The sequence below is a fragment of the Nicotiana tabacum genome, chromosome 6 (genome assembly GCF_000715075.1).
Source record: "Nicotiana tabacum cultivar K326 chromosome 6, ASM71507v2, whole genome shotgun sequence".
NCBI classification, from domain to species: Eukaryota; Viridiplantae; Streptophyta; class Magnoliopsida; order Solanales; family Solanaceae; genus Nicotiana; species Nicotiana tabacum.
This window is the reverse complement of record NC_134085.1, coordinates 95,003,767-95,021,463: the sequence shown is the minus strand read 5'-3', so window position 1 is coordinate 95,021,463 and position 17,697 is coordinate 95,003,767. Positions and strand designations below refer to the sequence as shown.

The window sequence follows — 17,697 nt, the reverse complement described above, 5'->3', positions numbered from 1 at the left end:
AGTCAGTTCCTGAAACATTTATGCATTTCAAGTACAAGGAAACCTAATCTGGAATTTAAGTTGTCATATTTACAGCCTACTACATATCCTCCTATGTTTATCAAAAATAATGTTGGTCTATCTGTGTTACCTGAAAGAAAAGAAACACGGGGAAAGATAGGACTCAGGAGTCAGTTCCAGATCCTCTCACATTTGACCTTTGGAGAAAGTTTCCTAAATCTGATATTTCAGATCTGCTGTTAATTCAGCTTTGATGCCCATTGTCTCTCCAAATTATTGTATTTATATACAGTGAGCTGTGATGCCCTTTTTCAATGTATGTGTTGTAGATCTGTCTGTTTGTCCCAAAAGAAATAAAACCAACACTCTCTTAGATATCTTTTGATCTTTTTACCTGAATTTGGAGCCCTTCTTCAGGATACATAAGAAGGCAATATAGTAAAGTCTTGGAGCTTTTATAGTATCAGTCTATCAGACTGGTGCCAGTGAATATAATTCAATGGTGACCGATGTCACGACATTTGCGTCGTCATTCTAGTTGGATAAGATGACTACTGAGAAAGTTTTGAGCTATCCTGCTGATTTAACAGTCGTATCTCTAAGCCACTATTTTTGTAATGTTGGTCTGTGAATTGGAGTGGCAAATGGTGCACACAGTGGCTAAAGCTTTAGCTTATCTGCCTTCAGAGTTGAATAAAATCTTGTAATTAATATCTCTGAGTAGAAGTATTTTAGTTGTGAAATTTTTAATGCTTTTTTCACAATTTTATCATATTTCTGGAGATACAGATTGACCAGATTCTATATGTAGTGATCTGCATTGCTCTTGCAAATAAATAGGAAAAAAAGGAAAAAGAGAAGATGGTTTCACATTACATAGGTTGTTTGAGATTTCTGTGGAGTCCTTTGTTTTTACTTCTAACGACTTGTTTGCTATCCAATAACCATATCTTGTAAAAGTAAAAATGCAAGATTCTCTAGAAATGAGCTCTGTTTGCTGTAATATAATCTATCTGGCTGAAATTTAGGGTAACCTTCCATGATGTGCTGATCCCGACCAATATGGCATACCGATAGCTAATGTTATGTCAGAAGATCCAAAAGGAGAAAAACGAAAAAAGAAAAAAAGAAAAAAAAGAAAAAAAGACAAGTAAGTTGTGCATGAATTTTCTTTTGGTTTCGTTAGCTTGCAACTCTAAGCTTGATATTTTGGGGTAATTTTGATTTGGAACTCGCGTTGCTTGTTAGTTGGAAACTTTATTTAATATGAGATGAATGACTTTATATGCCATTGCCACCTTCCTTTCCCAGGGGAGGGAGGTGGAATGTCTCTGCTGGTTAATTGATTTTCTAGTGGGTAAAATATATCTTGCCAATGGATCAACACTGTGAGTTGGACTTGATGTTAACAGTTCAAAATATATTTGTAGATAAAGAGCAATTTTTTCCTGTATTAACTCATTGACTTCTGCAGTTTTTTCTGATGTGTTAGTAAAATCTCTTTCGCTTATTGCGCTTCCATAATCTCATGTGGTATCCACTTAAAATACTAAACTTAATGCAGAGATTTGGGTCTTCTGGTGGTTCTATTATGTGATATTGCTGCTTTCCTGCACGAAGATTGCTACTTGGATCATTATATACGCGACTTTCCTTGCCTCTCAAAAGGCCGTGAAGTATCTCTCACCTCATCCCCCAAGAAAATTCCTCCTAGTTTATTCAGGTGGCTTGAGTCCTGCTTGAAGCATGGGTGTAGTTCTGCTAGTATCAGTCATCTCCCATCTTTGATCTTCAAAGATGGAAGTTCTGTTGTCAACTGGGGACGGAAAATTGTATCGTTCTATAGCTTGTTATGTGGCGCTGAGCTTTTGGGTAAAAGGTTATCTTCTGGGGTTTCTTGTGCTGTTGCATCTGGATCATTTAATACTCCAGAGGAACTAACTATCTTGGCAATGGTTGGAGAAAGAGTAGGTCTACAGCAGTTAGACTTGTTGCCTGCTGGAGTTTCCCTTCCTCTTCGAGATGTGAGTGAAGAGCTAAAAGAAATTTACATCTGAGGTTTCCAATCCAAAATAAGGAAGTGCAAAATTTGGTTATTCTTGATCTATTTATTTGCTTGAACATACAAATAGGCCAACCGGAGATGTTGCATAATGAGATCTTTTACCCTAAATGGACGTACAATCTTCTCCTTTTAATTGCATCAGTTCACATTACAAAATTATACTCAGATGTTTCCATGCACTCAAGATTTTCTTTTTTGGTTGACTTGCTTTTTATTAACAAAAGGGGTGATTTTGTTCTTATGCAGGCATTGGATAAATGTCGTGAATCTCCTCCAATGGATTGGCCTGCTGCTGCTTATGTTCTTCTTGGCCGGGAGGATTTGGCTTTCTCACGCTTAGCATATTCAAGAAAATCTGTGGAGCTTGAGCCCCACATTAATGTAAATATGACATGTATGTCCACTCCTTACATGTTGAACCTGCATCCGGTGACAATTCCTTCCTCAATATCTGACACAATAGAGTCAGATGATAACAAGCTAGAGGATGTAGATTCTGTTGAGGGATCTGTGGCTGATGGTATGGAGCATATTTTCAACTCTGGCATCCAGTTGCGTTATGGTCGTGATCTGCGGTTGAATGAGGTCGGTTTATTAATATTGCGCATCACTGAAATAGATGTTAGCAGGCACTGTTTTCCACTAAAATACAACCTTGCCACACTTATAGGAGCTATTCACGAATTAACTGATGAGAGAGTGATACTTACCCTCAACTGGGTGGCCATCCAATAACTCTTCTCTAAAGAGTCAATCCACATTCATTTCTTCAGGGAAACCTAACTGTCGTGTCATAAATACTGACTTCATGTCATTTTTATTTATGATGTGAAAACCACAGTGTTTACTTGATGATGTCAATAGACCATTAACTTAGTTTCTCTGGCATACCTGATTTATTCATTTGCTAATTTCATCACAAAGTTCCATGCATGGTCGAGTGCTGTACTTGTGTAATTTGTTTATTCTTCTTCACTATCATTAAAAAGTGATTTTGCTTTCATAGGTTAGACGTCTTCTATGCTCTGCTAGGCCTGTCGTTATTCAAACACCTGTTAATCCAACTGCGTCAGATCAGGACCTCCAACAGGTATACTGTTTCAATAATTTGGTAATGTTCTTTTTAGTTGGAACTTCATGACCCCTGTAACTAGCACTGACTATTTTTTGGACTTTGTTAGCTCTCTGATCTTAGTATAGCTTTTTTTTTTTTTTTTTTTTTTTTTGTATTAATAGAGCTGACAGTCATCTCTCTTTGTAACCTTTTGTTTCTTTATGCATCTTCGTGATGCCTTTTTATTGATAACACCTTTATCAATTTTTTTGGGTAATGTGCTACATGTACTATAAATAAGGCTACCTGTTTTCCCAGTGCTACTAATAGGGTAATGACAACAGTTCTTTTTTCCTGAGTGAATAACCCCCCCCCCACCCCCCCCACCCCCCCCCCCAGAAAAAAAAGCTAAACTATCTCACCTTTGTCAGTTTCCTATTTAAACTATCCGGTGTTCCCAAAGCCTCCTAAACTATATTCCTCTTTTCTTAAAATTCCCCGTTATTATCTGGCAAAATGCGTGAGATAAGTTGCAAAAAGGCATGTGATGGATGAATAGCCATCAAAATGGCTCCACATGGCCGTGCATAACGGCTAATTAAGCTTATCCTTTTTTAAATATTATATCTATTTTTTCTCTTGATTTCCTTTATATTCTAGGTTTTCTTCATTTTTACACCTTTCTTCATTTTTCACCCTTCTTTTTCATTTCTCCATTTGGTTTCCCTCTGAATTTTTTTCCCTCTCTTGTTTCTTCTGAACTATTTATTCTCTTTCTTGTTTTAGCCTTCTTTCATTTCTTACCCATATTGTTGAAAGAACACCCATTTATATCTTCTTATTAAACACAATAGAGAATGGAGTTGCTGCCCGTTTGGTTTCTTCTTTGTGGAATCTTTTTTTGTGTAATCTTGTTCGTGTAATATAAGATGATTTCCCAGAAATGCAACTCTATATGCTTTCTTCTGATTTTTTTTTTTTGCTGCAAAGTGAATGTAAACAAATGGTTATTTAAGTGGAATCTAGCATAAAGCGCAACCACAACTAAAGCTAGAAATAACACATTGCATTGCATCCTACTTGGCCAAAATGCCCAGAATTAAACCCTAGCTTAGGTGAATATTGTTGGGGGGGGGGGGGGGTGCGGACACCAGATAGTTTAGATAGGAAACTAACAAAAAGTGATAGTTTAGAGAGGTTTTATGGTGTTAAATAGCCATAAGAACATGTACTAGCCGCACCTCTAATAATTCAACGAGGAGGTTTTGATTAAAAGAGGAATATAGTTGAGGAGGTTTTGGGGACTCTAATTAGTTTAGGTAGGAAACTAACAACAATGTGATAGTTTAGGTTTTTTTTAGGGGTATTCACTCTTTTTTACCTATAAATTGTCACCATGTGCTTCTTTTTCTCTTCTGCTGGTTGTTTTTAACTACTGTTGAGTGTTGACCTCTTGACCTTGCAATTTATATGTCCATGGACCGTCCTTATGTTACTATCTACCAACAAGTTACTATTGCCTATTAAATTACCGATCTAATAACCTACATATGTTTTCTTTGTAAACATCTTGAGCCGAGGGTCTATTGGAAACATCCTCTCTACCTTCACAAGATAGGGATAAGGTCTATGTACACACTATTCTCTCTAGACCCCACTATGTGGGATTGCAATTGGTATGTTGTTTGTTTTCTTTGTAAACAGAATTTACCTATTAGGGTACATAGAGTTGGTAGGTGTTGGCAAGCTAGCTAACTGACTGGCAAGTAGATGTATTGGCTCAGATTATAACTTTTTTTCCCTGTGCTCAATACTTGAATAAAAGGGAAGAAAACGGAATACTGTTCCTTTTCCTTTCTTTTCCTATTTCCCTCATGCCAGAGATAGTTCCAGTCTCTGTCCACATATTTCATTAACTTTTAAAATCTATAAAAGGCTGATCGAGTGATCTGGCTTATTTCTTATATTGTAGCACTCAGACCTATCTAGTGCATTCTCTTTTTGGGATAATGGTGTTGACTCATGTCCAACATGGTATGTCGAGTCGGGCTGTACATTGTTATTGTGACATATGACCATGTGCATCACTTTATCCTTTACATCTCACATACACCTGCGAGTGTCTGTCTGTCACATAGATTCTCTTATTTCTTTTCTTTAGGCTCAGTTATGGCAGCTTGCTCAAAGGACTACTGCCCTTCCCTTTGGCCGTGGTGCATTTACACTTGCTACAACCTGCACTCTCTTGACGGAGGTACCATTCTTTACTTTCTTCTACAATTGGAATAGTTTAGCATAGTCTTTGATCGACAATATAGCAGCTGGACCTTGTGGTGTTTTAAGGAAGTTGTTTTAACATCTGCAGGCGCTCACGGTTCCCAAGCTTGTCTTGGCAGGTCGGTTGCCAGCACAGCAAAATGCAACGGTATGTCTGGTCAAATTCCAGTGAACATCTATTTCTTTCTATGTATGTATTTCTTTAAAGTAGCTGTTCAGTCTTGAGATAATTGAGTGGAGTCAGGTTGATTCCTTTTACTTACTGAACGTAGATGGACACATAACATCGATGAATTAATTTTATCCTTGAAGTGTGTTCTTTTGCATGATGTTTAGTAGATTTATGCCAACTAATGTGGTACATTTTCCTTTGGCATTGCCCACATTTCAGCATTATTATATTGGTTGATTTTCTTTAGGCATTTGTGACCAGTATCCTAACCACCTAATAGGGGTGTCAATGGTTCGGTTCGGCTGGTTATTTCATAAAATTTGTACCATATCAATTTTTCGGTTATTCTATTATGTATAACCAAAATTAGACTTTTTGAAACCGTCCCAATCATGTCGGTTTCACTTCGGTACCAGTACGGTTCAGTAAATTTTCGGTATTTTTCGTAAATGTCATGTAAAATTCACCAGTAGATGTAGAATTCAATAGCATACGTTCTTTTATAGGACTTAGCAAAACTTTCTACACATTTTTACTAATTTTTTTTGATAAGGTAAATTGTATTAATCAAAAGGGAGAAAAAACTCCCGTATACAAGAAATATACCAAAAAGTAGGGAATTTACATCAAAACATGATTCTCTACAAAAAAACGCCCAATCTTCTATACAACTAGGGGCTATATGAGTGCACCAAAAAGCGATCAAAGATAAAAGACTATTCTTAAGATGTGAAAAAGAAGACTCAATCCCCTCAAAAGCTCTCCTATTTCTCTCCCCTCAAACTATCCACATGAGAGCTAATGGGGCGAACTTCCACGCCTTTTGCTTTCTTTTTCTACGGAAACCGGCCTAGCTATATAACATTTCCTTTACAGTGCTTGACATCACCCATTGGACACCAAAAAGATTCAGGATTGCCCTCCACAAACCCGAGGACACAGGGCAATGCAACAAAAGATGATCAACTTCTTCCTATGAGCTTTTACACATGTAGCACCAGCTAACAAGTGTAATTCCTCTCTTTCGCAGATTTTCAGCAGTCAAGATCACTCCCCTCGCTGCTAGCCATGAAGCACACCTTCGTGGGCGCCTTAGGAATCCAGATCGAGAAGTATGGGAAAATGGCCTCCTCTCTCATCAACATACTCTGGTAAAAGGACTTTACAGTGAACAAACCATCACCACGCAACCACCATCTCCAAGAATTACAAGATGGCTGGGGCCTGTCTTGCCCATATAGCAGTGCCAACAAATCTTGGAGCTTTGCAATCTCCCAATCTTGCATTTTCCTTCTAAATGAGAGGTCCCGTACTACCCCCCCTTCATGCTCCTTGCGAATCTGTTGGACCATCAATTCCTTCTGGTTTGAAACTCTGAAGACGTGGGGGAAAGAGACCCTCAAAGTATCCTCTCCACATCACCTGTGATTCCAAAAGCTGATTCTCCTCCCATCTCCCACCCAGTAAGTGATGTTGCTATTGAAGGCTTCCCAATTCTTCATGATGCTCCTCCACATGCCACACCCGAAAGGTGCTGTGATTGCCTTGGTCCTCCAACCCCCCCTGTGGAATCGTACTTTTCTACTATGACCTCTCTCCATAAAGCATGCTCTTCTACCCCGAATCTCCACAGCTACTTCCCCAACCAAGCTCTGTCGAATACTCTAATATCTTTTACTCCAAGTCCACCCCACTTCTTTGCGGAAGTGACTGTCTGCCAATTCACTAGATGAAACTTTCTAGTTCCATTCGTTGCATCCCAAAGAAAATTCCTTTGAAGCCGCTCCAGTTTATCTGTGATGCTCACAGGAGCTTGCAACAGGGACAAGTAATAGGTGGGCATACTCGATAAAGTGCTTTTAATAAGCACTTCCTTACCGTCTTTTGACAAGTACCGTTTCTGCCAGCCTGCTAATCTTTTTTCAGCCCTTTCGATCACTGGATTCCAAACCGTAGTATCCTTATGCGAAGCACCCAATGGGAGACCCAGGTAAGTAGTGGGAAGAGAGCCCACCTTACATCTGAGAACATGAGACAAAGCATCAATGCCAGCAACCTCATCCACCGGGAAAATCACACACTTGCCGAGGTTAATTTTGAGTCCTACTGCGGGACCTGCTTCAGGTAGGTCAACTGATCCATATCGGCATCACAAAAAAACAGGGTGTCATCCACAAAAAGCAAATAAGAGACTCTTCGGGCACTGAGCACCTCGATCGGAGCTGAGAATCCTCTGAAGAAGCCTCCACTCGTCGCACGATCCATCATTTTACTCAGAGCATCCATCACTAGAATGGATAGCATGGGGATATGGGGTCACCTTGCTTGAGACCCCTGGAGCTGCCAAAGAAACCAGTCTGTTTAAATGGTGATGAATTAAAAAAACATGAAAGATGACTAGAGTATAGACCCATCAGTTATTCAACAGCAACGTAAAAGAAACCAAGTAAAAGCAAAGAAAATATAAATCACATGAGTGGAAAGATATTAACCAAACTGAGACTCAAGAATAAAGTCTATATTAAATATTCAAAAAGATAAATCTAAATTATATGAAAGGAAACAAATTCAATACATTGTAGTTTGCTACTCATAATCGCTAGAATACTTTGTGTCTTGCTAATAAAGATACTTGGAATAACTTAGTTTAAGTATAAGTAGCATAATAAGTTTTAGGAATTAGTATTTTGTTTAATTACTTGTTGGCTTGTAACATTTTTCATAATTCCAAGGCCCAATAGAAAATTTAATGCTTTATTCGTTTCAAACTTACTATATAAATATTCCACTGGTAAAATTTATTCGGTACGGTTCGGTAGTTTTTCGGTTTATTTTTATAAAATAAAAAACCTACCCTAATTATCTGTACGGTTATAGATTTATATAAAAACGTATGGTTTCTCTAAAAGAAACCTAAAAATCGGTTCGTTGCAGTGCGGTTCGGTCGGTTTAGTTGGTTTTCAAATATCCATTGACACCCCTACCACCTATATACCCCTTAGGTCCATGTCTACCTTGCCGGAGTTATGCATTTGTGAAGGTTTTTGTGTTAATCTTGCCTCTTGTGCTTGTTTAGGTTAATTTGGATCCAAATGTTCGGAATGTTCAAGAATTCAAATCTTGGCCGGAGTTTCACAATGCAGTTGCTGCGGGACTAAGACTTGCTCCACCTCAGGTTCAGTTATGCTCCTGAAATACTTTATCCATTCTGCATGTGGTTTCCTCCCACTGTTGTTCCAGTGTCTTACGTAGATAGTTTTCTAATTGCTCAGTTGATATCGTTTCCTAATGTTCTGATGCATTGTCATGTGCTTATGCAGGGAAAAATGTCAAGAACATGGATATTGTATAACAAACCTGAAGAGCCCAATGTTGTTCATGCTGGATTATTACTTGCTTTGGGATTACATGGACATCTTCGCGTCTTAACTATAACTGATATATACCAATATTACTCTCAGGTTGTTTATTTCTTTTAGGGCCGATCTTATTTTAAGCAAGTGCTTTCCTCCTTACCTAAATTACAATATTCTTTTCATATTTCAGATTCAACGTATTTTACACATCATACTTTTATTTGTACTGCATATATCATGTAACATATGATCCTGCTCCTATTGGGGGAAAAAGGAAATGATGAATTTTGTGAAAGCTACTAAAGTAACTATTTGGTACTGTCGACTTACATTGGAGCTAGAGTGCTATGTTTCTTTCTGAAAAGGAAAAAAGGGAGTTAAAAGCTAGAATGCTATGTGATTATGCAAAGTAGAATTTTTTTGTATTACACATGAAGGTTGGGAGGGTAACTACAGCCTGTGTAGTTGAAGTTGTCATCTTGGTAGAATGAAGACTTTTAAGTGGCATCAATCCGTTTTCATGTTTGTTTGAAGTAACAATAGTCAGGTTTCAAGATCTTTTCGAGTATATTACAATTATAAGTTGGAAAGATTAGGTTCGCATATGGAGGTGGAGTTGAATGCATTATGAATCAAGTGTTGTCAAAGGCACGCTTAAAGTGTGCTTAAGCCCTGAAGCGAGATGCTAAACATGTTGAGCGCTTTACCTCGCTTAGTGAGCGCTTCTGTGTCGTCATCAAGGCTCTACGACATACTTTTCTTTGCCAACGAGCATAATCCTAAAGAGGCAATACTGAACAATTGATATTTCAGTTTATCGTAATTGTTTTCTATTTCTTTGTTTATATATATATATATTTCATGCTTATAATTAATAGGTTTGGACTACACATACATATTTATATTTTTTCCCACATTTGAGCCTTTCTTTATTAAAACACGTGCTTTATTTGCGCTTTGCGCTTAAAGCCCCAATGGACCTTAGAGCTTTTTTGCGCTTTTCGCCCTTGATAACACTGTATGAATCTATTAGACACATGCTTATTTTCTGCTCCCGGTGATGTTGTCCCTTGTAGGAACACGAAAGTACAACTGTTGGATTGATGCTTGGCCTTGCAGCATCATACAGGGGAACTATGCAGCCAGCAATCTCAAAGGTAAGGAATGATTCTTCATTTTTCCCATTTCCTATTCCATTCTTGTCATATCTTTGCTCCACCTACTGTGAATATGAAATGTTGGAACAAAGAGTTCTTATTTTCCTTGTGATCTCTGATCATCTAATTACGAGCCGTCGCTTCACGGCCTACGCATATTTTAGTTAAGTAGAGTACTTGTAAACTACACTAGTAGTGTTATTTAGGAGTCGTCAACACAGGTATGTACATATCTGATTGCTGTTTTTTTATCTTTCCTTTTGGTGGGTGGAGGAAGAGGATAAATAGAAGGTTGTAGCTGATAAAGTCTCGTGGAAGTAACCTATGCTAATGAAGTTAACAGACATACTGCATGAAGTTTTGATTGTGTCAGCAGATCTTAAAACCTTTATCAACTTTCAGCTAGCTTAGGCCATGGCCTTATTATTGCCAGGATATTCTCATCAAGCTTCCTTACACTTCATTTGTTGTTCTCAACAACATATAGCTGTCTGCTGCCAGATTGTTTTACTTTTCGAAGCTTAGGAGGATAACTCATAATAATTCGACGAGTAGAGTGCCTCTTAGTTTATCTGCAGATAGGAAGTTGCCGTATTCTTGTTGCTAAACTAGCTTAGTGTAACTTTGATTCTTTTATTTCAACGCATTTTTCAGTTAGAGCACTCCAGATCTGCCCTTGTCAGTTACTGAATGATATTTCCTACTTAACAATCAGTACTGGCATTCAAACGTCCCTTATTATTGGGTGCCTTATCTGCTTTATTAATTTTGTATCTACTTTCTAGTTGCAGTTTATCGAATTTGTCATTGGATGTGCTTTTCTCGTTTTCCTTCTAACGAATCAGGAATCTATTTGATCTCCATGCAGTCTCTCTATGTTCATATACCATCACATCATCCATCTTCCTTTCCGGAATTGGAGTTGCCAACCCTTTTGCAGGTAATGTTGCAGGATTACCTCCTAATTTTGCATGCATTGTAAATCTGTGAAAATGTTGAATTCTCAGTGGAGATTGGTCTTCTCTATGGATTTATCTTTTATTTGCAGTTCGTTTAGGTCATCATACTCTTGCTTCTGTTCTATTAAGCTTCAGTGTTCAGCCGAAGTGCTGTACTGATCCTTACCTCATTTTATCATTTTCGTCTAAAATAATTTCCTCTTTGTCCCCTAGTAGATTTTCATTCTATGTTAATATACTTGCTAGCAAATCAGAACTGAATATATGTTTCATGCTTCCATGATATCCTTACTCCAATATGTTTCTGTTCTTTTTTCCACCTATTAACTTTTAGAAGAGTTAAAGGTATGTGTTTCCTCCTACCTAATAAAAAATGGTTTGTGTTTCCTCCTCCATGCACTTGTGTTAAAGTGATGTTTTTTTTGAATTTTTATTTTGTGGTAAACAATCAACCTCTTTAATGAAGTATCTTTGACTTGAAAAATGATTGTTCGTAAGGTGTATTGCTTTTCAGGCAGCAGCTCTCCTTTCTGTTGGGCTTTTATATGAGGGATCGGCACATCCCCAAACAATGCAAATTCTTCTGGTACTTTCTTCTCTAAATCTTGGAGGTCTATACACTCCTGGAGTTTTCTTGGATCATCTGTTGGTCAAGTGTTGAACAGTCACTGTGTATTATTCGGTAGTTGGTCTCGACTCAAGATTAGTGTTCACCTTATTCGAATATATGGAAACTTGAAACTTGATTTCTTATTTCTGGTGCATGACTGAGTTTTTGCTTTTGTTGTTCCTCAATTTTAGTTAGGAGCAGAGGGCTACTGAAAGCTAACTGGAGTACTAGGACAATTGATCTTGTGTGGCATTCATTTTAAATAATTTGTTCCTCTGGAAGTTATTGTAGGGAATTGCAGAATTATTTGTTTCTACTTATAAGTTCTGGCATTAAAGTGAAAAGGAGTAGGTGATTATAGATAGTTCATAATGATCTTGCTTGTGTGCAAGAAGAGATGGCTTCTTATTGGACCAAAATGGTAATATAGCGTTAATCCAAGTTTTATGCATGTTTTCATGAATTTAACCACTGGTAGCTGGTTTGCAGGGTGAAATAGGTCGTAGAAGTGGAGGAGATAATGTACTTGAAAGGGAGGGTTATGCAGTTGCTGCAGGGTTTTCACTGGGATTGGTCGCGTTGGGTATGATTGAAAGATCACATGCATCATTATGGCTATTGTCTGTCTCTAAGTGTTTTTGGTTTAACTGAAGGTCGTGGAGAAGATGCTCTTGGTTTCGTGGATGCTTTGGTTGATCGGTTGTTCCAGTACATTGGCTGCAAGGAGCCTCAAAATGTATATGCTTGCAGAATTTGTCTCCTGTTTTATGCAATATGATTCGAAAATTTTGATTTGTGACTGTTAAATGGATCTTGGCCCTAACTCAACCCCAAAAGCTAGCTCAAGAGGTGAAGATTGACTAAGTCCATATAAGGAGACCACCCATCCCCTTCATTGTCGATGTGGGACTCAACACCCCCTCTCACGCCCAGGACTGGACATCTGGAGCGTGGACAATTATGGGGGCCCAACATCGGGAAATCGGGATGGGTCCTGCTCTGATACCATGTTAAATGGATCTTGGCCCTAACTCAACCCCAAAAGCTAGCTCAAGAAGTGAGGATTGACCAAGTCCATATAAGGAGACCACCCATCCCCTTCATTGTCGATGTGGGACTCAATGTTCTCATTTTTTTGAATATAATTCTTCAAACTGATCTTCTTCAGGAGAGGTTCCATCTTTTCGCACCATCTATTGATGAACATAATCGGAGTGCTGGACAGGTTAGGTCATCCTGTCTCTCCGCGTATATTATAGTGCTGCTAGTCTTATCTGACTTAAAGATAGGTACCGATATATGGATCTCTAAATCTATCTTCTGAAACTGTATCCTTTTTCTTGCAGATAATGGACAGCGCTGCAGTCAATGTTGATGTTACTGCACCTGGAGCCACCATTGCCCTTGCTCTTATGTTTTTGAAGGTAAATTTATACATTATATTATTTTCTAGTTTGAGATAACCTCCTAGACAACTTTCTTCTAGTGATTAGTTTTGCTCTCAATCAACTGCAGACGGAGTCAGAGTTGGTCTATTCTAGGTTGTCTGTCCCGCAGACACATTTTGATTTACACTATGTTCGACCTGATTTCATAATGCTTCGTGTCATTGCCCGGAATTTGATAATGTGGAGCAGGTAAACATGCTCCCAACACTTTTCAATCAGCAAAACATTTTTAAGTTGCTTCTCAGGTTTAACTATAGTTTAATTTTTTCTAGAGTTCATGCATCTGAAGGATGGATTCATTCTCAAATTCCAGAAGTTATTCAAAATGGTGTTAAAGACCTTGGTGATAGCATGAGTGACACAGATGAAATACATGCTGATGCATTTGTTCAGGCGTATGTTCACATAATGGTTGGAGCCTGCATTTCTCTTGGTGAGCCTAAGTTCTAAAAGATGTCTTTCTCCTGTCTGTTGAACTTTTTCTAGTTATGATGCTATGTAATACTTTCTTCCAATTAGAATGGATCTTATTTTCTCTCTTGGGAAGTGCGCTAATAAATATTCTCTTTCATCCCTCTTCTTCCGACTAGATTGTCCGGCAAGAATTCCATCCTTTTCTTCCGATTAATTGTTATAATTCTCTTCAATTCTTCTCTTCTCTTATTTCTCTCTACTGTTTATTTTCAGATTCAAATCTGTCTGTTTAGGTGGGCCCTATTCTTTCTTATCCCTGTTACCATTGTTCATCCTTCATAACAACGTTCTATTTCTTCCATTACTTTGTGTGTTGTTAGCTTTGAAGACGGTCACTGAGTAACTTAAGCCTAGTATATGGCAGCGAGAAAGGTGATTGTCCTAGAAACTAACAAAATGACATGGGGAGGAATTCTTTCTTTCTAGCTGGTAACAAGTCCTTCGAAATACTGGATGTATTTAGTTCTGGAGCTTTGCAAATATCTCAAATTGGCATCGACGGAGAATGGTAAAACCTGCAGAATGGGAGTTTAGTAGTCAATTATATTCATATTTATATACCTGAACTTTAACGTATATGGAAGATACGTCAGAGTCGTTTCTTATAAGGGGAGGAAAAAATCTATTAATATCATCCCAGAAATAGGAGAAAATCTTGGTTGGGATGATTATGCAGAAAAGATCCTTAGATTCATCGAAAAAGGGGGAATCAACAATGATCAGAGTAACAATAAGATACAAAGCAAAAGAAAGTTTGCTCGAGTTGCACATATTAAGGGATGACCCAAAGATGATGTGATAGCAATAGAAAAAGAAGGTGCTGAAGGAAATCAATTCATAATAGGCAAAAGGTCGATCAAGTCAAGGGTGGAATATCTGCATAGTTGTTTAATTGGCTATTTACCGTGACAATACAGTTCTGACTTCCGGTAGATATGAAGTCTAAGGATGGGTTCGTAGAAAGTGGCAAATTCGCGCTGGAGTCTTTGAAGGAGCTAAATGGAGGTCTTTTCTTATTTGAGTTTCCTTCAAGATTCTGAGACGAAAAGGTGATAGATGGGAAATTGGTTCTTTAAGAATTTAGAATTGAGGTTGGAGTTGTCATCTAGAAAAAATCCGACCTAATCTTGTGTGGGTCAGATTGGTGGGATTCCCTATTTGCTTGTGGTCGGAGAGTTTATTCAAGAAAATTGGAGATCGACTTGGAGGGTATCTGGAAGATGATAGATGATATAAATTCAGAACACATATAAAATGGGTAAGAATTTGTGTTCGATTCTCTAGAAATAAATTTTCGGCAAATTGGAAATTCAAAGTGGAAGATCTTACTTTCACGGTTCTGGTGTGGGTGAAATCCACAGTTTGGGTGGAGACAAGTGACATGAAAATTGAAGAGGTTTGCCAGGATTAGTGACGCAACAGTTCATCGAATAAAGAGAGACGACGGAGCAGATTCCCAGGAACATGGGCTGTTTTAGGGGGGAGGAAGGGTGTTCACCCGAACCCCCTTCGCCGAAAAATTATATTGTATATATAAGGCAAAATCTGTTTTTTACCTGTATATATTATGTTTTGAATCCCCTTGACACAACCCAAAAGCAATAGCTTAGTGGTCAAGGGGGTTCAAAACTTTTGTAAGGTCATTGGTTCTATTCCCACTAGCTACAACCTTTTTAACTTTTTCTTTTTTGAACCGCCTTTGTGATAATCCTACCTCCGCCGCTGCCCAGGAAGGTGGACTTCGAAATTAGAGACGCGTGCGGAATGTGTGCATAGCATTAATTATAAGTTGAATATTAAAGTGAACTTTAAAAGGCCTCGGGTTATAGGTAATGAAGTGGAGAGATTTGGGACGGCTGCTAATGCGTATAAAAAAGGCTCAAAAGCCAAGTGACATCAGTGTGGACAATAAAAAAAGATAATATGCCCAGTCCTTATAATTAGGTTGACCCAAGTTCTGCCCTTCATTATAATCATAGTTATGAATATCGAGATAAGAGGCTGTTGAGAAATTCCATCTTCAAAAATGTTGAGAATAAAGAATCAAAAATTTGGAGAATGGGCATTATAGAGATAAAGAAGCAGAGAAAATGGAGGAAGAGAATTTAGGTCAATCAATTAGCGAACAATCAGAGGACGACATGATTACTGAAGCTGATTATGTGGAAATTACGAGAACAGAGCTAATCGAAGTTGATGATGATGGCGAATTATAAGAATACTATGATGATTCAACGGATAATGGTAAAGAGGACCTGATATCTGAATATGAAGTAGATGCTCATGTGGCTATTTTAATGCTTTTGTGGTATGAAGAAGCTGTGCAGAAAGTAGCAAGTTTTAACACAAGGAATTAAGAGAGAGAAAATGCACCCAGACACATATATCGAGGAAGGAAAAGAACTCTTTTTCGGTAGTTTCTTAGTGCTTTTTCAGTATCTTTCTTGTTACAAATTTAATGGGGAGAACAAAATTTATTTTGCAGTTGGATTCTAAGTCATATAATTTCACAAGAGTTAAATCAAGAACTGAAGTATGGTTTGATTAGGTGGAGCGAAGTCGGAACTTGACGCGCATAACCACGTTCAACAGGAAAACTGTGGAATGGATATGCTTTGTATTACAAGAAGCTTCAAGAGACACTGAGAGGCTGATGAGAAAATGGAAGCTAAAGGAGCAGCAGTCACTTTTTTTTTCTGTGCAAGGAAAAACAATAATTTTGGCAGATTCATAAGCAGTGTAACAGTACAAGGAGTTAATAGATCTGTCATTATTATTCCAGAAATTACATTCAATGCTGGATGGAGGGATGTTGCATTTAAGATTGATAAATTCATTAAAGAAAATACTGGGCCATTTATTACAAACATTCTAGGAAAATCAGATCCCAAAATCCATACACAGCCTTTGTCAGAGCTAGGAAATGGAAAATTAGGGTTTCAAATTAAGTCATGATCAACACAAGCAACAACAAAATTATCATAGATGGAGGAGAGGCAAATGCTGAAAGTGGGCTTCTCGGAAGATGTCTGCTAGGTCATATTAATAAAGAAGTGAAGGAAAAACCAACTTTGTATGACATCCGAAGATAGTCTGTGAGCTCTTGAAAAAGCACATTTGGAGGAACATATACGAAATGGGGTACAACCTCTTTCTTTTTGAATTCCCAACAAAATATATGGCGGAACATGTACTATAAGGAGAGTGGTGGTGGAAGTGAATAAAATTCCATATGGAATGGTGGTCCCTGGTGGCCGGATACTGCTCTAACAGTCAGCGAAAGGATAGAGAAAATCTTCAAAGTCATTGGAGATCACTGTGGAGGATGGCGGAAACAGAGGAGGAAACTTCTATGAGAAATCATCTAAAACGGGCAAGATTAAAGATTAAAGGAGATGGGAGAAAAGTTCCGAAAGAAGTGGTGATTGAAGACAAATGTTTAACCTTCATCCTATTTGTTGCGAATCGCCAATCATCGTATTTATCGGAGAAGATGAACAGAAACTTATGGAGAACCGCTGGGTAAATGAGAGCTACGAGGAGGTGGGTAGTCCTGATAGCTTTACTATAAAGAATGGGGCACACGTGGTCTCTAATAAATGCAAGCGGAAAGATAAAATTGCATAGGTTGAAAGGGAGCGTACACGTGACAAACAACCGTGAGCTAAATTCATTGAAGGAATGGAGATTGGGCTAGGTATTACAAGCAAAACTAACAATAAGGGCAGGTCCTTCGGCCCAAACTTATTTAATGAGGCCCAAGTCTTTAAACAAAACAAAGTCTACTTAAATATGGAGAACAAATTTAACCCAACAGCTTATGAATTTGGGGTCAATATGCTGAAGTCCCAGAACTAAGATGAAAAAGCTACAGAGTTATGGAAAACCACATACAAGAATAAGAACAAAAATTTTAGGATTGAAAAGAGATGATAATACATGAGGAAGCTGATGACTATGAAGATGCCATGACTAACATCGAAAGGGAAAGGGTACAATTGGAGAATTGAGTGGTCACAAGAGACATGCAAATGATTGAAACAATAGGGACACATATTGGGCCTATATAGGAAGCCGCACCGTTGCAAATACAGTCGATAGAGGGGGAGATAGAGGGTGAACTGA

At 38.1% G+C, this 17,697-nt stretch overlaps 1 protein-coding gene across 9 annotated transcripts in view; it reads left to right on the top strand.

Moving 5' to 3' along the window:
- The window catches only part of LOC142181646 (anaphase-promoting complex subunit 1-like), a 46,586-nt gene that overhangs the window by 16,083 nt on the left and 12,806 nt on the right, over positions 1–17,697 (top strand). For all 9 annotated transcript variants that reach the window (XR_012710501.1, XR_012710500.1, XR_012710502.1 and 6 more), the window contains 16 exons: positions 1,565–2,024; positions 2,312–2,650; positions 3,072–3,155; positions 5,281–5,373; positions 5,485–5,544; positions 8,645–8,743; positions 8,889–9,029; positions 10,001–10,081; positions 10,950–11,021; positions 11,555–11,626; positions 12,140–12,233; positions 12,304–12,386; positions 12,819–12,875; positions 12,997–13,074; positions 13,166–13,287; positions 13,371–13,531. Coding sequence is in view for 6 of the 9 variants with exons in the window: in XM_075254995.1 (XP_075111096.1) it covers positions 1,565–2,024; positions 2,312–2,650; positions 3,072–3,155; positions 5,281–5,373; positions 5,485–5,544; positions 8,645–8,743; positions 8,889–9,029; positions 10,001–10,081; positions 10,950–11,021; positions 11,555–11,626; positions 12,140–12,233; positions 12,304–12,386; positions 12,819–12,875; positions 12,997–13,074; positions 13,166–13,287; positions 13,371–13,531 (2,096 nt within the window). In the remaining 3 variants the exon portion in view is untranslated. The remainder of the gene's footprint in view (positions 1–1,564; positions 2,025–2,311; positions 2,651–3,071; positions 3,156–5,280; positions 5,374–5,484; positions 5,545–8,644; positions 8,744–8,888; positions 9,030–10,000; positions 10,082–10,949; positions 11,022–11,554; positions 11,627–12,139; positions 12,234–12,303; positions 12,387–12,818; positions 12,876–12,996; positions 13,075–13,165; positions 13,288–13,370; positions 13,532–17,697) is intronic.